A 16,438-nucleotide genomic window follows, 5' to 3' on the forward strand; every position below is an offset into this window, starting at 1 on the left:
CACGCTTTGTCCTGTTTTCACAGGACAACACCGCCCCCCCCCAGGCTTCATTAACCCCCTCTGAATGGCTGCTCCGAAGTCATTGCGCCACCCACTGAACCTGTGCTTCACTCCTGTATAGCTTCCTGCCTCCTGAACAGGTCCCCTGACGAGGTGGGGGGCGGGGTGGGCCCTCAAGCTCGGCGTGTCCAAAATAGGATCATCATCTCCTCTCAAACCTCTCAAACCCACTTGTTCCCCACCTTCTTCACCTGGAAAACTCCTACTTGACCTTCAAAACCCACCTCAAATGACCTCTTGTAGGCGAAGTCTTCCTTATCCCTCACTCCCCTGCAGAGTTGGCTGCCCCCTCTTCTACGTGCCCACTCATCACAGATGATTCCATCTGCTGTCTGAATTACCCCCCATCCGAGAACCCTTTGAAGAAAGGCTGTGTGAGCCATCTCCCTGACCACATGAACACCAGCACAGAATCCGGCCCAGAGAAACAGCAATAAACACCAATGAACATGTTGCTCCTAGCTTCCCCCACCCCATGCGGGTCATTGGAAATGGTCGTTTGTCATCTTGAGTATCAGCTCTGACCTGCAGCCCGCCACCTAGACCACCCCAAGCTTGACATCCATTTATTAATAAACACTCTGGAGATGCCATTTGACCTGTTGCAAATCCAGTCAAGAGTCTTCTCATCCAGCTCCTTTTTGGCGTCTTGGCCATTACTGTTGTGGGTGGCAACCCCTCCCATCCCTGGCCTGGCGTCCAGTAAGCCCATCAAATGCGGCCACGTGAGAGACCAGCCTGACTTGCTTGTCGTGGACTCACACTGCTTCCTGTGGTGCCCACATCCTCTACTGACCACTCACCACCTGTTTGCTGGCCAGCCCCGCCATATAACCAGAGGTGGTGTCGGTGGTTTCTAGAATCCACCCCATTTGAAAATCAGAACACGTCCCAGGTCCAGCTCTTGAGCCCCTCTCCTAGCCTCCTGGGCTGGGCCAGAGAGGGGAAGGGACAAGCCCAAGGCCACACAGCCGGGGCCTGCACTGACTGCCCTCCCCTCCCCACCCCCACCTACCCCCCTCTGAGGAAGGCCAGTTCTCCCTGCAGGGGAAGAAGACAGATAAGACCAGAGGTGTCAGCCACTGAAACAAACGTTTATTCAGCATACACCACGTGCAGGCCCCTGCCAGCTCCGGGCCCAGACCAGGGCAGGTGTGAGAGAAAGATGGGCCAAGAGGACAAGGAGGGGTCCAGGAAGGGGTGTGAGCACCCCCAGACCTCCTGAGCGTCCCACTCAGTGGGCGCCGTGAGCTGACTGGACCAGGGACTCTGGTGCTCCCAGCCCTACCACCTGTCAGCTTTCCCACCTGGCTGCTTGCTGCCTGGGACCCGCTTCCCCACTCAACCCCGGATGATCTCTAAACTGTTCTGTTTTGTTTTGAATAACCCTGTAGGAGATAATTTACTACACACCTCCTATGTGCCAGTCACTGCATGCTCTACATTACCTCATTTAATCCTCATTAGGGCAGGTTCTCCCATTTTACTAATGAGGTACTAATGAGGCTCCAAGGTCTCATCCTGGAGAGAGGCTGGTGTGGGATTCGAACTCCGGCCTGCCTGATTCCAGAGGCCACTTTACGCTGAACTGCGCTGGCTCTGACAAAATGCAATTCAACTTGGACCTCCTCAGAGACGGCTTCTCTGATTCCCATGGGACCCCGAGTTACTCCCTCGCCTCCCCACAGCCCCCCACGTACTTGCCTCTATTCTCGTTTTCAAATCTCTTCCTAATTGTTCCTTTGAGCATCTACGCCCCGCGTCCGCCAGGAGAGACTGATTCTCCCTTGTAGGCTCCAAAGTGGTCCTCTGGAAGCCCAGCCACACACACTCGCCTGCTGAGAAACCTTCAGTGGCTCCCCACTGCTACCACCACAGTAAACCTCTGAGCCTGGCATGCTCTGGTCCCTGCTGACCTGTCCGGTCCTGTTTTCCCCTCCCCACCAGGCAGCCAAACTGTGAGGCCGTGTGGGTCAGTGGGAAGGATGTAGATTTGGGAGCCAGACAAATGCAGGTCTGATTCCCAAGTCTGCATAGTCTTGCTGTGTACCGTTGGGCAAGTCGCCTCACCTCTCTGAGCTTAAAATTTTCCAACTGAGAATAGAGGTGACACTTCCTAATTCATCATGAGAATTAAATGATGAGAGATACGGATCACCTGGAGCATAATAAACTCTCAATGAAAGGAGCTGCCATTCCCTTCTTGTTATCCCTTGAACATGCAAATGCTTTCCTCCTTCCACTCATCTGTTAATGGTGTTCCCTCCTCTTGGAACGCCCTTCCTCTACCTCAATCTGTCAAAATCTTCTAGATTTCAAATGCCACCTCCTCCAGGAAGCCTCCCTAGGCTGACTACACAGAGGTCTGGGTGTGCAGGTCCCTTCTTCTGCTATAGCTGTGAGTATCCTGTGCTAATCCCTCTCCTGGCCCCTGAGGGAGGGTTTTAATCTCCCTTGACCTCTTGCACAGACGGCCCAGCTCTGAGCTGCCAGACACAAGACAGGCATTCAGCAAACACCAAATATCCCTGAGGGTTCCTCCACCCTAACCACACAGGACCACTCTGGTCTCACCCCTGACACTGGCAGGCAGGGTGGGCACAGGCACTTTGCCATCTGAGCAGGACTGCACACACCTGCTACACCATGCTCCGCAGACCCTGCCCCCCAAACTCCACACAGTCCAGCCCCCTCAGCATCCTTTGTCATGAATGTGTTAAAAACAACCAGGATAATCACCACTTCCACCGGGAGAGAGCAGTGCAATTTACAAAGCAGTCCTCCCTCCCCAGGGTCTCTGCATCCTCCCTGAGGCTGGCCCTAGAGCCCCAAGTAGGCACCCACTGATCCCCCTGAAACACGGTTCTGTCATGTCCCTCCATGGCTCCCCAGGCCCAGCAGAACATCAGGACCCCAGGGGGGCCAGGGCAGAGGAAGGTGGCTCTTGTAAATTCTAGACTCTGCCTGTGCAGCCCCATGCAACTGGGTACACCCAGCCAGAACGCCAGTCCCCTTCCAATGACTTCCTCCCCAGGCTGCTGGCCTATCTGCCCAGCCTCCCAACAGAGCTAGCTGGGTCTGTGCCACCTCCCCCACGTAGCCAGGAGCTCCTCGAGAGCAGGGACCGCGTCCGACTCATCCTTCTTCCCCCACGCCGCCCAACTTCTTGCTGCCTTAAAGCCCTCGGCCAACAGGGTGAGGTCCCAGTGTCTGGGTGCAGCAGTCAGAGCCTTGGCCCCATCTCCCACCACTGGGGCTACCATCTGGTAAAGGCTGGTCTACTACAGCCCCCTGTCCCCAGCATGTTCACACTCCACGCCCTGGCACAGGCTGCTTCCTTTACCTTGAGAGCCCTTCCCCTTGCACCGGGAAATGACTTGGGGAGGCTCACAAATGTGCCATAAAATAACACTGGGTCACGGACTGAGGAAGTGATCCCCTTTCCAGGTCTCATTTTAGTAGAGTGACTATTTGCCAATCTGCCTGGGATAGTCTGATTTAGGCCTATAACCCTGATGGAATTAATAGTACCCCCTCCCCCCATTTATAACCTCGAAAATGTCCCGGCTCAGATGATAAATTATATGGTCACCTCACTTTTAATCCTTCCAAGTGCATGAGAAAGAAGGTCTCTGTGCAGTCCGAGACTTTAACACATCCCCAGTACGTGCTAATTTCTCTTTCTAACAAATTGAGAGGAGGGATGAACGTCTAGCTAGAATTTGTTGTTTCTTTGGTTATCTTCTATTTCAGATAAGTGATACTCTTTTTCCATTGATGATATGAAATTTCTTTGTAATGTATTAAATTTCAAAAGCGATCCGATTTAAAGAAAAAAATTCACAGGCTAGTGAATTCCTATTCACTCCTCAAAACCCAACTCAGAATCACCTTCTTTAGACCACCTTCCCACCCCTTTGTGGTTTAATCCCTCACTCTTCCTCCTCCTTTGACATCCAGCACATACATTCATACCTATTACACTAAGTTATGACAACACACAACTATTTATCAGGGATTTACCATGTGCCAGGCACTGTGCTAAGCATTAACCCACATTCTCTTGCTTAATCCTCACCATTACTCTTTAGAATAACTCCACTATCCCCATTTTACAGGTGATGATATAGGGATGAGGAAACATGCCCGTTGTCACACAGCTAGTCAGTGGTGGTATCAGGGATTGAACCTGGGGCTGGGTGACTTCAGCCTGTAGCCTTGACCACCACTGTACACTAGTGGTCACTCTCCCCCACCAGAGGGCAGAAGGTGTGTCTGCTTCACCTCGGATCTCATTCACTCAGAGCTGCTCCAAGGCCTGGCATAAACTCCATTCTGATAAAGAAATGAAGACGTGTGTGATGGATTGGCTGGGACTCAGTCCCCTCTGAGATGTCTGGGGGTGGTGGGGGGGTGGTCTGTGCCCCACTCCCCATCCCATGATGGAGCACACAGATTTCTAGCAGCAGAGATCTGGGCTGGAAGGATCCTCCAGGAATCGTACCACATGTGCTAGGTCTCCCCCAACCCCACTCTGAGAGAGGCCCTGCCTCCCCAATGTCTGCACCCCAAACAGTCAGGTAAGGTAGGGCCCCTCTTTCTGCCACCAGACCATGCTGGCCAAAGGAAGATGGCAGAGCCTGAGGGTCAAGGAGAAAGCCAGTCGAGGACTGGGTTAGGCAGGTGAGAGGCAGCTTCCTAGAGGAGACAGGGCTTGAGTTGTGCTTGGAAGGATGGGGCAAAGGATAACCCAGGGCAAAGGGCATTCCAGGTGAGGGAAACAGCCCAAGCAAAGGCAGGGAAGCCAGAAAGCAGGGGGTTCTGGGGCCAGTAGGAGCCCCAGTTGAAAGGGTGGGAGAGAACCAGAGGGAAAGCAGGTGGCAGCTGGGTCAGGGGCGGGACTGGAATGCCAGGCTGAGGAGTCTGGGCCATGATGGGGAGTCCCTAGGGGCTGAATCAGGGAAGTGACACACAGAGAACGGGGGGTCCTGAGGCCCCAAGGGGGTAGCGCCTTGTCCAAGTCACACAGCAGCAGTGGCAGAGGGGGGATCTGAACCCATTCTTGCCTCCCAGGCCTGACACTCAGGGGACCACAGGCTCACCTGGCGCCCATGCCTCTGGAATGGAGCCTGGATGATGGAGATGGTGGGCTAGTAGCCACCAGCCAAGGGTGGGACAGTGCCCCTGGGGGGAGGCAGGGAGTGTGGCAGAGGAGGGAGGGGGCTGCAAGAGTGAAGGACACTTTCTCCCAGATGTCACCCCGCACAGCCACATCTCAGGATTGGAGGGTCAGCAGGCAGGAACTGCAGGTTGACGACCAGCTCCCTGTAGCTGGGCTCTGGAGCTGGTACCAATTCTACCACCTGCCTTCCGGCCCCGGCCTCGGCCAGCCTCCGTGCCTGTCCTCCGTGGAGCTCCTTCCTGCCTTCCTTCCCTTTCTTCCTCTCCCCCCACTTAACAGATTGCGGCAGCAAGATGGCACAAATTTATGGCTCAACTCACCAAAAATAACAAGAGATTTATCAAAGGCAGTTTGCGTGAAATTAACAGGCGTCTGTACCCTCTTGTCAAACGCACTCAGCTCTGAGGTGGGCCCAGGCACTCTGCTCCCGGCCTCATCGCTCTTCCAGTACCAACCCAGCTCCACCTCGCTTGGCCTTGCGTTGATCCTACCTGGGATGCCCCAGAGAAGTTGAGCACTGCTCCCCTGCCCCAGTGCCTGGCAGAGGGGCTGGGATGAGGATCTCACCTGCTCACCACCATCCCACCAATCTTGTCCTCAAGCTAGCAGCTCCATGTGCCAGCCAGTTCTCCTGCAGCTGGTACGTGTCCAACTGGCCCAGTGGGGAGGAGGTGAAGAGAAGCATGGAGGTGAGGCCAAGGGCTTGGCCAACGTGGTGCCGCCACCAGGCACAGAGTGCTCCAGGCCCTGATGATGCCACTGGCCCTCAGATGCCCCCTGCCGCATGGAACAAACTGAGTCGTGTGCCCATCGTCTCTTGCCCCAGAGAGGGTGGGCAGAAGGTAAGAGGTGGCAAAGAGGAAGAATCTCTTGCCTGACAAGGGAGAGGAAGGGGCTGTGCCAGCCCAACTCTGGACACCAGCGTGCCCTGTGAGCCAATGGCTGATGCCACATCACCACCACCCCTGCCCCCCATAACTCCCTACAAGAGCCCTCCCTTCAGGCCATCTCATGGAGCAGCCTGGCAATATGCCAAGCAGGACAAGGGGCATGAGTTGGGAGCCCAGGGCTCCCTGCTCAGAGAAGATACCAGGCTTCATGCCCAGGAACAGCCAGCATCCAATCTCCACCCATCCTCAGTCCCAGAGGCCTCTGCAGAGGCTCTGATGATGGTGGGAACAATGGTGCCCTTCCCGTCACCAGCCCCCTCTGACCCCTAAAGACACCCCGGCTACCAACCAACTCCCGCTTCCGACTTCAGGCAAGCCCAGCTGGCTGCTCCTGGCTCTGTGCTCCACATGGCAGCCTGCCCGGATGGTGCCCGCCCAGGAGGGCAGAGCCTCACTCCATCCACTGTGAACCACTGGGCTGATGGACCGCAGAGAAAGCCAGACAAAAGAACCCGCCCTCTGCCGAGCACAATGGGGGAGGCCCCCACAGAGTGACAGGCAGTGGCGGCCAGGCAGGAACAGCCATAAACCTCCTGATATACGCCTGGTGCTCTCCGCCGATGTTCGACAAAGAAGCAAAATTCAATTTCTTCCTGCAGGCACTAAATCCCAGGCCAGCCTCCAGGGCCCGTAGCCTGCCCAGGGCCTGGCTGTCACTCGGATGGCTTCATCGACTGCTGTGAGAGGCCAAGCTGGCCTAGGGGAGAGGCCAGAACAAGGCCACTGGGCATTTGCCATGGATGGGTGTGATGCCAGATGTCTCATGAGGGAGGCTGAGAAGCTCTTCCCCAAAGTCTTGGGAGAGGCTACTGTCATGATAAACATTTCCTCTAATTAAACCAGGCTATCTCCCCATTTTACAGACAAAAAAACTGATGCCAAAAAAAAGGATCTACTCAACGTAACAAAGACAGTTCCCAACTTTCGGGTTCTGTCTCCAAAGCAGGCATGGGAACAGATCATACCCCTCCAATACTCCTAGCAGCCTTCACACGAGACCCCCTGTGTCCTTGTAAAAGCTCTCAGCCAGATCCAGACGCCCCTCTGACCCATCCCTGCATGACAACCTCACAATGGTAGGCGAGCATCTGTTATCCCAAATGGGAAACTGAGGCCCAGAGAGGGGCGGGAACTCCCTGTTAGTACCAGAGCTGGAAACCAGATCCCAGATCTGCCTCCCTCCCACCCCCACGTCCTGGGACCCCTGGCCAGTCCCTGGCCCAGCCCTGTTCAGCAGACACTTAGGACCCAGCCAAGGATCTTGGGGCCTTGAAGCTGCAGGAAGGAGGGTTGGCAGAAGGTGGCCGTGGCTGAGGGAGCTGGGTGGGAGCAGGAGCAGGCAGGACTCAAGGGCTTGAAGAGCTTTTGCCCAGTCAGCAGGAAGCTCTAGCAGCTGGCAGCCTTGGTCCCAGAAGACGTGGGCCCAGACTGGGGGAGACAGGGGACGCTGGGAGCTGAGCCAGGCCAGCCCTCCAAGGCAGCCTCGAAGCTCAGGCCTCTTCACCCAGGCACATTCTTCTGTGCCTTCCTCTGCCCTGACCCTGGGGCCACAGCCAAAAACCACTGACCCACGTGGGCAGGAAGATGTCCCTGCGCCCTGCCTACTCCAGCCTCCAGGCAAACTTGTCAACTTGCAGTGCCAGCGCCCGCCGCCGTCATTCCCAGCTTTGGGCCTTTGTATACACTGCTCCCTCTGCCTGGAATGCCCTCACCACTCCTTTGGCTTGGCTTGCTTCCACTTGTCCTTCTGATCTCTGTTCTTGTATCACTTCCTTCGGGAAGCCTTCCCTGACTGCCCAGTTAGGGGGTCCCCTCCCTGGGTTTATCACACTGCACTGTCTATGGGGGTCTATGCCCCCATTCATCCACCCAGACTGCAAACTCTTCAAGAGGGAGGTCTGACCCCAATCCACTTTGGTGACCCCAACACCGGGACAAGGCTGGACCCAGTGGAGACATTGGTGAACAACCACATGAATGCCCCAGTATCCGCCAAGATGGGCACCATCAGCCCTCCAGACACACCCACCTCACCTGGGCCCTGCTCAGACTCACCATATCTCATCTCTGTGGTGAACAGGTCATTGCTGCTCCCGGAATGCAAATCAGCCTCGGCAGGTGGGGCTGGGCCCCCGGGCACCAGAGCATTGGACAGGGTGTGGGCAGCAGGAGGACCCGGAGGCGTGGTGGTAGCGGCGCTGGCCCCTGTCTCACCAGGGCAGCTGCAGCCCGGCTGGGCAAAGCCACAGGCCCTGCCAGCCGCACGGCCGCACTCCTCGCTCCAGCGACACAGGACACCGCAGGTGAACTGGCTGGAGTTATTGTTGTTGATGAGCAAGACCTCGACGAAGCGGAAGGCCAGGGCTGCGGGCGCCAGCAGGCGTGGGGCCTCCGAGGGCTCGGCCGACAGGCACAGCTGCACAAAGTTCTTGTCGAAGTGCAGGAAGGTGAAGGGGCCCGAACCGCCGCACAGCTCCAACCCCGCGGCCTCCTCCTCCTCCTCTGGCCGCCCCAACTCCGCCTGGGCCTCCGCCTCGTCGGGGCTGGGCCTCAGGCAGGTAAAGTTGACCAGGTAGTGGTCCAGGGGCAGCAGGCGGGGGGCAAAGTGGGCGCACACCTGCTCCTGGCGGTTGAAGCGCAGGTAGAGGGAGTACTTGGTCGGGTCCGGGTTCTCCAGGGTCCAGGAGCAGCCCGAGGCGATGGTAGGAAAGAGGTCCTGCAGTGAGAAGGCCCCGTAGAGCACGCCCGAGGCCAGGGCAGAGCAGGCGCTGGGGGCGGGGTCGAAGGCGGCGGCCAGGCGCAGGGACAGAATCACAGATAGTAAGAGGGGACAGGCTGGGGTCATCCTATGTCCCTTGCCCTGTGGAGAGAGACAGTGGTCAGTGGCCCCGGGTGCAGCCAGCATGGGCTCTGAATCTCCTGTGGCTAGCTGCAGGTCGTGGGCCTTGTGGTGAAGACTATGTTCTTTTAAGTCACCCAGGTCCACCTGTGTGATCTTAGACAAGGGACTTGACCTCTCTGAGCCCCTTACTTGAGAAATGAAGGCCCTCAGGAGAGCGTCTGGAATCTCGTAAACCCTTAAGAAACATTAGTTGTGACTATTATTCTGTGGTTCCTCCATCGGTCCCATCAACTGCCAGCATCTCGGCCTGACGTTCAGATCCAGCCCCAGCCCCACCACGCAACTTGTATCCTCCAGAACTGCTGCTCTCAGTCGCAATGTGTCGTGATCAGCTGTGAGGCGTGTCACACATAATCCAGAGGTAATTGTCAAAGTAGCGATGTTTGACAACGATTTGCTTTTTTATAAATCAGAGCAATTCAAGGTTATGCCCGGAACACTGTTATTCTCACTCACTTGCTTTACTGAGTGGGAGAGAAAGGGGAGGAGTTACCGCTGGTGTGCTGGGGACTGAGCACAGCCTGAGCCATGCCCATGGGAGGGCATCACAAGTGTGAACGTCATGACTACCGCTGCTGTGGATTTCCTGCTGGAAACAAGGGGGAGAGGCATCTGCAAAATGGGTGCAGTTGTTCCCCTCTAACCCCTCTTCCCCTCCCACCATGGTGTTATCCTCCAAGGCCTGGCGCAGGGCCTGCTACCCCCGGGGAGGCCACCAAGCCATTTCCCTCCTCTTAGCTCCCACAGCCCTTTCCTGAAAGTTTGCGTCACCCAATCGTGACCACTAGCCCTTGCTATGTCCCCAGGGCTAGCTCACTCATCTCATGAGTCTTCAAGCTCCTAGGAGTGGAGACCAGCATCCGTTGATTTCTAACTGCCCCCAAAGCACTAAGCTGAGCTCCCAGCAGCTGTGCATGTACTCCAGGTGTGGAAGGGCAACCAGGACCCAAGTTGACAGACACACAAAGCAGTCACGCCAGAGTGGACAAGGGATGGGGGTGGGTGGCGCTGCAGGTGCCTCGCACCTACCAGGCCAGGGCAGAGCCACTGCCCACAGCCTCCACCCCAGCTGTCCAGGTAGCAGAGAGTAGTGCCCAGGCTCAGCCCCGCTTCCAGCCCTGCCCCCAGGCGGGGTCCACACTGCCTCCCTCCTCCATGCCCAAAGCATAGCTCACAGCACTGGATGGGCCCCCAGAGCCTGGTTGTTCCGCATTAGAGGAGAAAAGATGAGGCTCTGAGAAGGGAGGCAATCTGCTCAGGATCACCTGAGAGAAGCCAGGCTGGGACTGGAGCCCAGGACCTGAGGCCCCAGCCCGGTCTCTCCCGTATCCACACATAGCTTCCTGCTCTGTCCCCTTCTCTGCTCCTCACGCTTCAGTCCCAAGCTATTAGCTCTGGGAACTGAATCACAAACATAGGATAATTCACAGGGTGTGGCTAGATTGTGCCAGGACACAGCTGCTCCCCAGGGACAGGTTTTCCTGTGGCTGTTCAGGAGTCTAAAGAGTGGTCAGAGGCGGGGGGTGGGGGGGGTGGGAAAGGAATGAGAATCCCAGAATTCCAGTTCCTGCGCAGCATCCAGGGAACTCCTCGCTGCCCCAGATCCCACGTGCTGCCACTCTGAACCAGGCCCAAGCCCCAAGCGCAAACACACATTTGCCCCTCCTGGGCCACAGCGGGGTGGGGAGGCAGGCTCTAGACAGGTGCATTTACAAGGAAGGAGCCACACCACCCTCCTCCAAAGACCTGCCTGGAGTTTTTCAGCAGAAGTCAGTATAGGCTGCGTCTCCTCTGCCCCGCACAGAGCTGGAAAAGGGACCAGACCCCTGGCCTTCCCACCCCACATCATGACTGTGCCAAACCGTTCAGCCTGCCCAGCCTGCTGTGGCACCAGGGAAGCCAGCAGCTGATGATGAGTGACATCCAATCCCCCCGCTGCCCCCAATTATTTCTAAGCAGGCTGCAAAATTCAGGCCATGGCTGTAGCTCAGTGGAGGGGAGGTGGGGCCTCATTATAACTGGCCTTGTCTCCCCCACTTAGAGCAGGGCAGGGAATCTCCACGCACAAACACACCAACACCCCTGTGCCCTGCAGACATGCACACAAAAGCATGGATGCACAGACACGTGTGTAGCCAGGCATTCAGCCTGTGAAGAGATACACATGCACACAGACATGCACAGAGATCGGAGTAAACCACAGATGAGTGAACTCAATGCACACGAGGTGCACACACTCACATGTACCAGGCTGTCAAGAGCCAGACACTCATACACACGTGCAGAGATGCAAATATACTCTCTAGTGTGAACACACAGGTATTTGGGTTTTTGAAGCTCAGCATATGACAGCTAAGCATCAGGCAGGATCTGATCTGCTGCTCCTTCCTTGGTGTTCCTGAAACTGAGGGCTCAGGCCCCCGGCCCCATCTCCTGAGCCTCCCCTGCTCCCTAGTCCATAGCTCCAACCCATCAAGAAGCACTAGGTCCATATCCTTCAGAGCCACAGCCTGGTTTCTCCAGAATTGAGCCACCTCTAAACCCTGCCCAAGCCCCCTCCTCCACTCAGTCTCCTTCAGACACCTCCCCTCACATCAATTCTGGAATTACACCCTGGGTGTATATGACTCTCACTGTTCCTGCTGTGACATAAGACCTTCTAGGGGCCCCTTTTTATATCACTCCCCATCCACAAAATAAGGCAAGGAGCCCAATTCCAAGCTGGGTCAGAGACCGCCTCCCCTGGGAAGGGACCTAGAAGGATCCTGGCCTCACAGGCAGCTCAGGTGGTTATGAGCCGTGATCAGCCTTCCTGAGCCTGAGTGTCCCCCTCTGTGGAGTGGAGACATGATCCCTGCCCTCAGGACTGCATACACCTTCTCATTCAGCCTCCTGGTGAGTTCCCAGCACAGAGCCTGCCACGGGGAGAGCGCTCACACCATCCTTTCCCCTTCCCCCTCCCTCTTCTCAGAACCTCACAGTCTCTCCTCTTTCCTGCTAAAGTTGAGGTCGGTACCTCTGAAGGCTCTTTGGGCTAAACCTCAGAGTAGCTTTGCCACCTGCAAGCCCAGGAAGACCACAGACCCCTCCACGCACAGAGCTAGACAGGAGGGGTATGGAGGTCACCTCTGAGGAAGAACTTCCTGGGTCAGGAGGCTGATGGAGAGGATAATCAGTAGGCCACCTCCCTCAGGACCTGTCTGGGCGGAGATGGGTGAGGAACTCAATCTCAGTCTCAGGAACCCCCTCCTCCAGCCACTGGCCCCCTTCACCGCATGCCCCCCTGACCCCCTCAAACCTGAGAATCCCACCCTCTCTCCAAACACATTCATGCCCCCTTCCTCCCAGATCCCACAGGCCTGGGCTTCCCTTCTGCACCAGTGAGGGATTCCGAGGCTTTCCAGCAGCTGGAAGGGCCAAAACAAGACTGGGGTGGGAGGAGGCATAGGGCGTAGTGCGGCGGGGAGGGGCACCTCAGGGCAAGGGCTGGGTCTCCGGTATCCCTGGGATCGACCCCTAGCCTCCCGCTAGCTGAGAGCAGGGGCGCCGGGCGGCGGGAGCCGGGAGCCCCGGCCGCGGGCGGGGGAGGGGCGGTGGGTGGGGGAGGGGGCGCGTCGGTGCGCACATCCGTCGCGTTTATCCACCTGGCAGCCCCAGTTCGCCTGCCCGTCACTCACCCTCCGCCTCCCGGGCGCTCGCTGCGCGGCGGAGCCCAGACTGACACGCGGGCGGAGACCCCCGGGCCTCGAGGTCCCCTGCCCTTGCATCGGCCGGGGGCGGGGTCCTCAAGCACCCCTCTCCCGGAGCTCTGGCACCCAGGAAGGCACACACCCTCCATCCAGCCTTGGGAGCTGGTGGGCCGGACCGAGGGGAGGGGGCGAACCTCCCCAGTGCAGCCCCTCCCTCTCCGGCTGGCAGAGTGTCTCTCCGTCTGGCGAGGGGGCAGGGGCCTCCGACACACCACTAGGATGCGGGGCCCCAGCCCCCCGGGGGGGGGCGGTGCCGTGCGTGCGGGCGGCGGGGGAGGGGTCGGTGACTCAGCCGCCCTCCGCCCGCCTCCCCGGAACTTTGCAGCAGCTGGAGCCGCCGTTGCTACAGGAACCGAAAGCTTTTGTTCCCCAATGTCAGGGCTGCCCCGGCAGGCGGGAGGCTGGGAGGCTACCACTCCTCGGTGGGACCCAGGCCCAGCCACACTGCCCAGAGGGCTTCCAGGCCAGCAGAACGTCACGGATTCGAGCCTCCTCTCTCCCCCTTGCCCGCCAAAGCCAGGTTTCTTCAAACTCTTGGGGCCCTCTGGCCAGGTCGCCGCCTAACTCTGACCCGGAGCGCTAACTGCCCTGGAAAGTTCCTGCTGGCATCTCTCCTCCTGGGGGTAGGTAGAGGCTCTTCTGTGCCCCATGTGCTCCTCTGTGACTGATTTCCCACGTGGGCCGCCCCCCCCCAAGAGGTAGCCTACCTTTGGGGACCTTGACTTGGTTCCTCCACTTCCCCAGCTTCTACACTTGAACCATTACCTCAGAGGCCTTGGCCTTTCACTGATGCCCCTCTGATCCCGGAGGAATCTAGTGGGGTGTTGAAGGATGGGTGAGGGAGGGAGGAGACTAACAGTCAAAGGCTCCCTGGACCCATTCTGGACCTGAAGCTATTTTCTGGCTTTATTATCTTGGAGGTTGGAGCGATGTCACTAGAACTTGTTCTGCATTTCTACTCTGGGATTAGGAGTGGAGTGGAGAGGGGCCTGACCTTGGCCTTGAAGAGAAACAGCCCAACATACCTATCATTGTTGAGCATTACTAGGTGCCAGACACTCTATACAAACAACCTAATATCATTTCTCCCAGCAACTATATGAGGCAGTTATCACTGACCCATTTTATGGAGGGCCAATTGAGGCTCAAAAAGGTTATATAGCTTGCCCAGGTCACACAGCTTTTGAACCCAGGTCATCCAACAAAAAGCTGAGTTCCTAACTACTCAGCTCCATTACCTGGGGGTTGGGAGGGAGGGAAGAGGGCAAAGACTAGCTGGGACCTCACTCCGGGTTACAGAAATGCCTACCGCACACACCCACCCCAGGCTGGACCTCTTTCCTTCTGAAGAGTGATGGGGGAAGGAGAGAGAAAAGGGGAGGAGAAGAAGAGAAGGCAGAGAAGGGAAGAAGAGGGGGGAAATCTCTCTGTCAATCTTGGTCCAGAGAAGACCCTCCCTCATGCCCCCCCCCGCCAGCAAACCAGGGCAAGCCCTGCAGAGTTCATACTGACCCTCACTCACCCCTGTGGCAGCTCAGGGGATGCTCCCCAGGTCCCTGCTCTGTCCCAGGGCCAAGTGGACTCCCCCACTGCCTACTCCATGCCCGAGCCAGACAGAGCCCACCTTTGGCCCCCCACCTAGTGGGTACTGCCATGGGGTAGACAGATAGAGGCTTCCTGGGGACACCTGCCCAAAGCCCAAACGAGCCCAACCAGAGCACCTCAAATCCAGGGGCCAGTCCTGCTGGTCTGTGCCCTGAACTGCTGCTGGGATAAGCCCTCCACCCCACCCCACACCTCATCCCCAGAGGATAAGGCCAGACAACCAGGGCTGTTCTGGCACGGCTAGCAAGAGAGGGCACCGGGCCTCGCCCACCAGCCTCCTCTCCACAGGGACTTCCCAGCGCCCCGCAGCCACCACTGCTGCTCAGGCTGCGGAAACCTAGGGTTGCCCGCGGGAGGAAAAGGGGAAGGCGGGTCCAGGGCTGCGGGCAGGGGGCGCCAGAGGACGCCCAGGGGCCCGGCCGGCAGCTGGCGAGGCGGGCAGGCGGGCAGCATCTCTTGGCCCGGGAGCCCCTCCCCCCGCGGGCACCAGACCCTTCGCCAGCTCTGCACTGGCCGTGGCGCGGAGGACTTCCCTCGGACCGAGCTGACTGCGGAAGTGGCCGCCAACTTCACGGCCTACAACCCGCCCCCCCCGCCCCCGCATCATGCCAGCCCCCGGGGCTGCGGGAGGGTGCATTTGGTGCCCAGCTCTATGCCCTGGGGTGGGAGGAGAGGGATGGGTGATGGACAGAGAGACTCCGACCAAAGATGGACAAGGGAGGCAAGGATGCGAGGCCAGTCGAGTTCCCAGACTGGAGAGGAGGGGGCTCAGAGCAGACATGGGGAGCACGGCCCCAAGTCCAGGCTGAGGGGGAGGGGACTTGCAGCAGAGACTGGCGAGGGATAGCGGGACTCCGGGTAGATATGGGGGAGGGGGCGATCAGGACAGAAATAAGAGGGGAAGCATGGTTGGGTTACCGGCGCTGGGAAAGGCAGTAACTATAGGCAGGCATGGATGGGGACAGGAAGGACTCTGTGCAGAGATGAAGTGCAGGGGAGGAGCAGGGTCCGGCTCCAGACGAGGAGGGGGAATTAAGCGGGGAGACACAGGCGAGCTGCAGGTTGGAGAGAGGAGCTCTAATCAAGGGGGAGGGCGCACCCCTGGATCCAGGCTTAGATAGGGAGAGACTCGAGACAGCGATGGGGGTAGGTGTGGGTGAGGACTGGCGGCGGGGGCGAGGGGTTTTGGCAGAGATGGGTAAGGAGGAGGGGGACAGAAAAGGGACTCGCCAGAGATGAAGGGGACCTCGGCCCCAGGCTTGTTAGTTCCCAGAGAGACGAGAGTGGGTAAATAGAGGCTGAACGAACTCAGTTGGGGCGGGGGAGAATTCAGCAGAGGTGGGTTGGGGGAGCGCCCCCAGTCCGGGCCGGTGCGGAAATCGGGACCGCGACAGGAGGGCTCGGTGCGGGGCCGGGTCGGGGTCTGGGGCCGAGCACTCACCTGGACGCCGTCAGCAGCAGGAGCGGGGGCCGGCGCTAGCGGAGGCGGCCACGGGGCGCAAGTTTGCCATCCCTAAGGCGGGGGCTTGGCGGGGCGCGGGGCAGCTTGCTGCAGCCGCGCAGAGGGCCGAGGCTCCCGCTCCGCGGAGCGGCGGGTGCAGAAAAGGCGCCGCGGAGCAGCGCGGGGCGGGCGGGCGCCGGGCCGGGCGAGGGCTCCTGCCGCCGCCTCCTCGCCACGCCGCCCCCCACCCCCCGCTCCCCACTCCCCCGCCCAGAGCACCGCCCGCGCTGCGCGCCGCCTCTTATTCGCGGGCGGCGGCCGCAGCCCCGGGCTCTGCAAGCCGGCGCCGCATCCTCCTCGGTCTCCCAGCGCCGCTGCCGCTGCCGCCGCCGAAACGGGTTCCTCCGGCCGCTCCGGCCGCTGCCCGCAGCGCGCGCGGGGCCGAGTGACGGCCGAGGCGGGACGCGGCGCCTGCGCCGGCCGGGCCCGGGAGGAGGCGCGCGCTGGGCCGGGCGCGAGGAGCCGCCGGAGAAGGGGCGGGGGGGGGGG

At 58.9% G+C, this 16,438-nt stretch overlaps 1 protein-coding gene across 1 annotated transcript in view; it reads right to left on the reverse strand.

Moving 5' to 3' along the window:
* Window positions 1-12,957, reverse strand: part of ADGRB2 (adhesion G protein-coupled receptor B2) — a 33,313-nt gene extending 20,356 nt beyond the window's left edge. Inside the window, 2 exon segments of the mRNA XM_036833359.1 lie at window positions 8,248-9,052; window positions 12,772-12,957. Coding sequence (XP_036689254.1) covers window positions 8,248-9,052; window positions 12,772-12,861 — 895 coding nt within the window. The 5' untranslated portion in view covers window positions 12,862-12,957.
* Window positions 12,958-16,438: the final 3,481 nt, after the last annotated feature.

The sequence above is a fragment of the Balaenoptera musculus genome, chromosome 1 (genome assembly GCF_009873245.2).
Source record: "Balaenoptera musculus isolate JJ_BM4_2016_0621 chromosome 1, mBalMus1.pri.v3, whole genome shotgun sequence".
NCBI classification, from domain to species: Eukaryota; Metazoa; Chordata; class Mammalia; order Artiodactyla; family Balaenopteridae; genus Balaenoptera; species Balaenoptera musculus.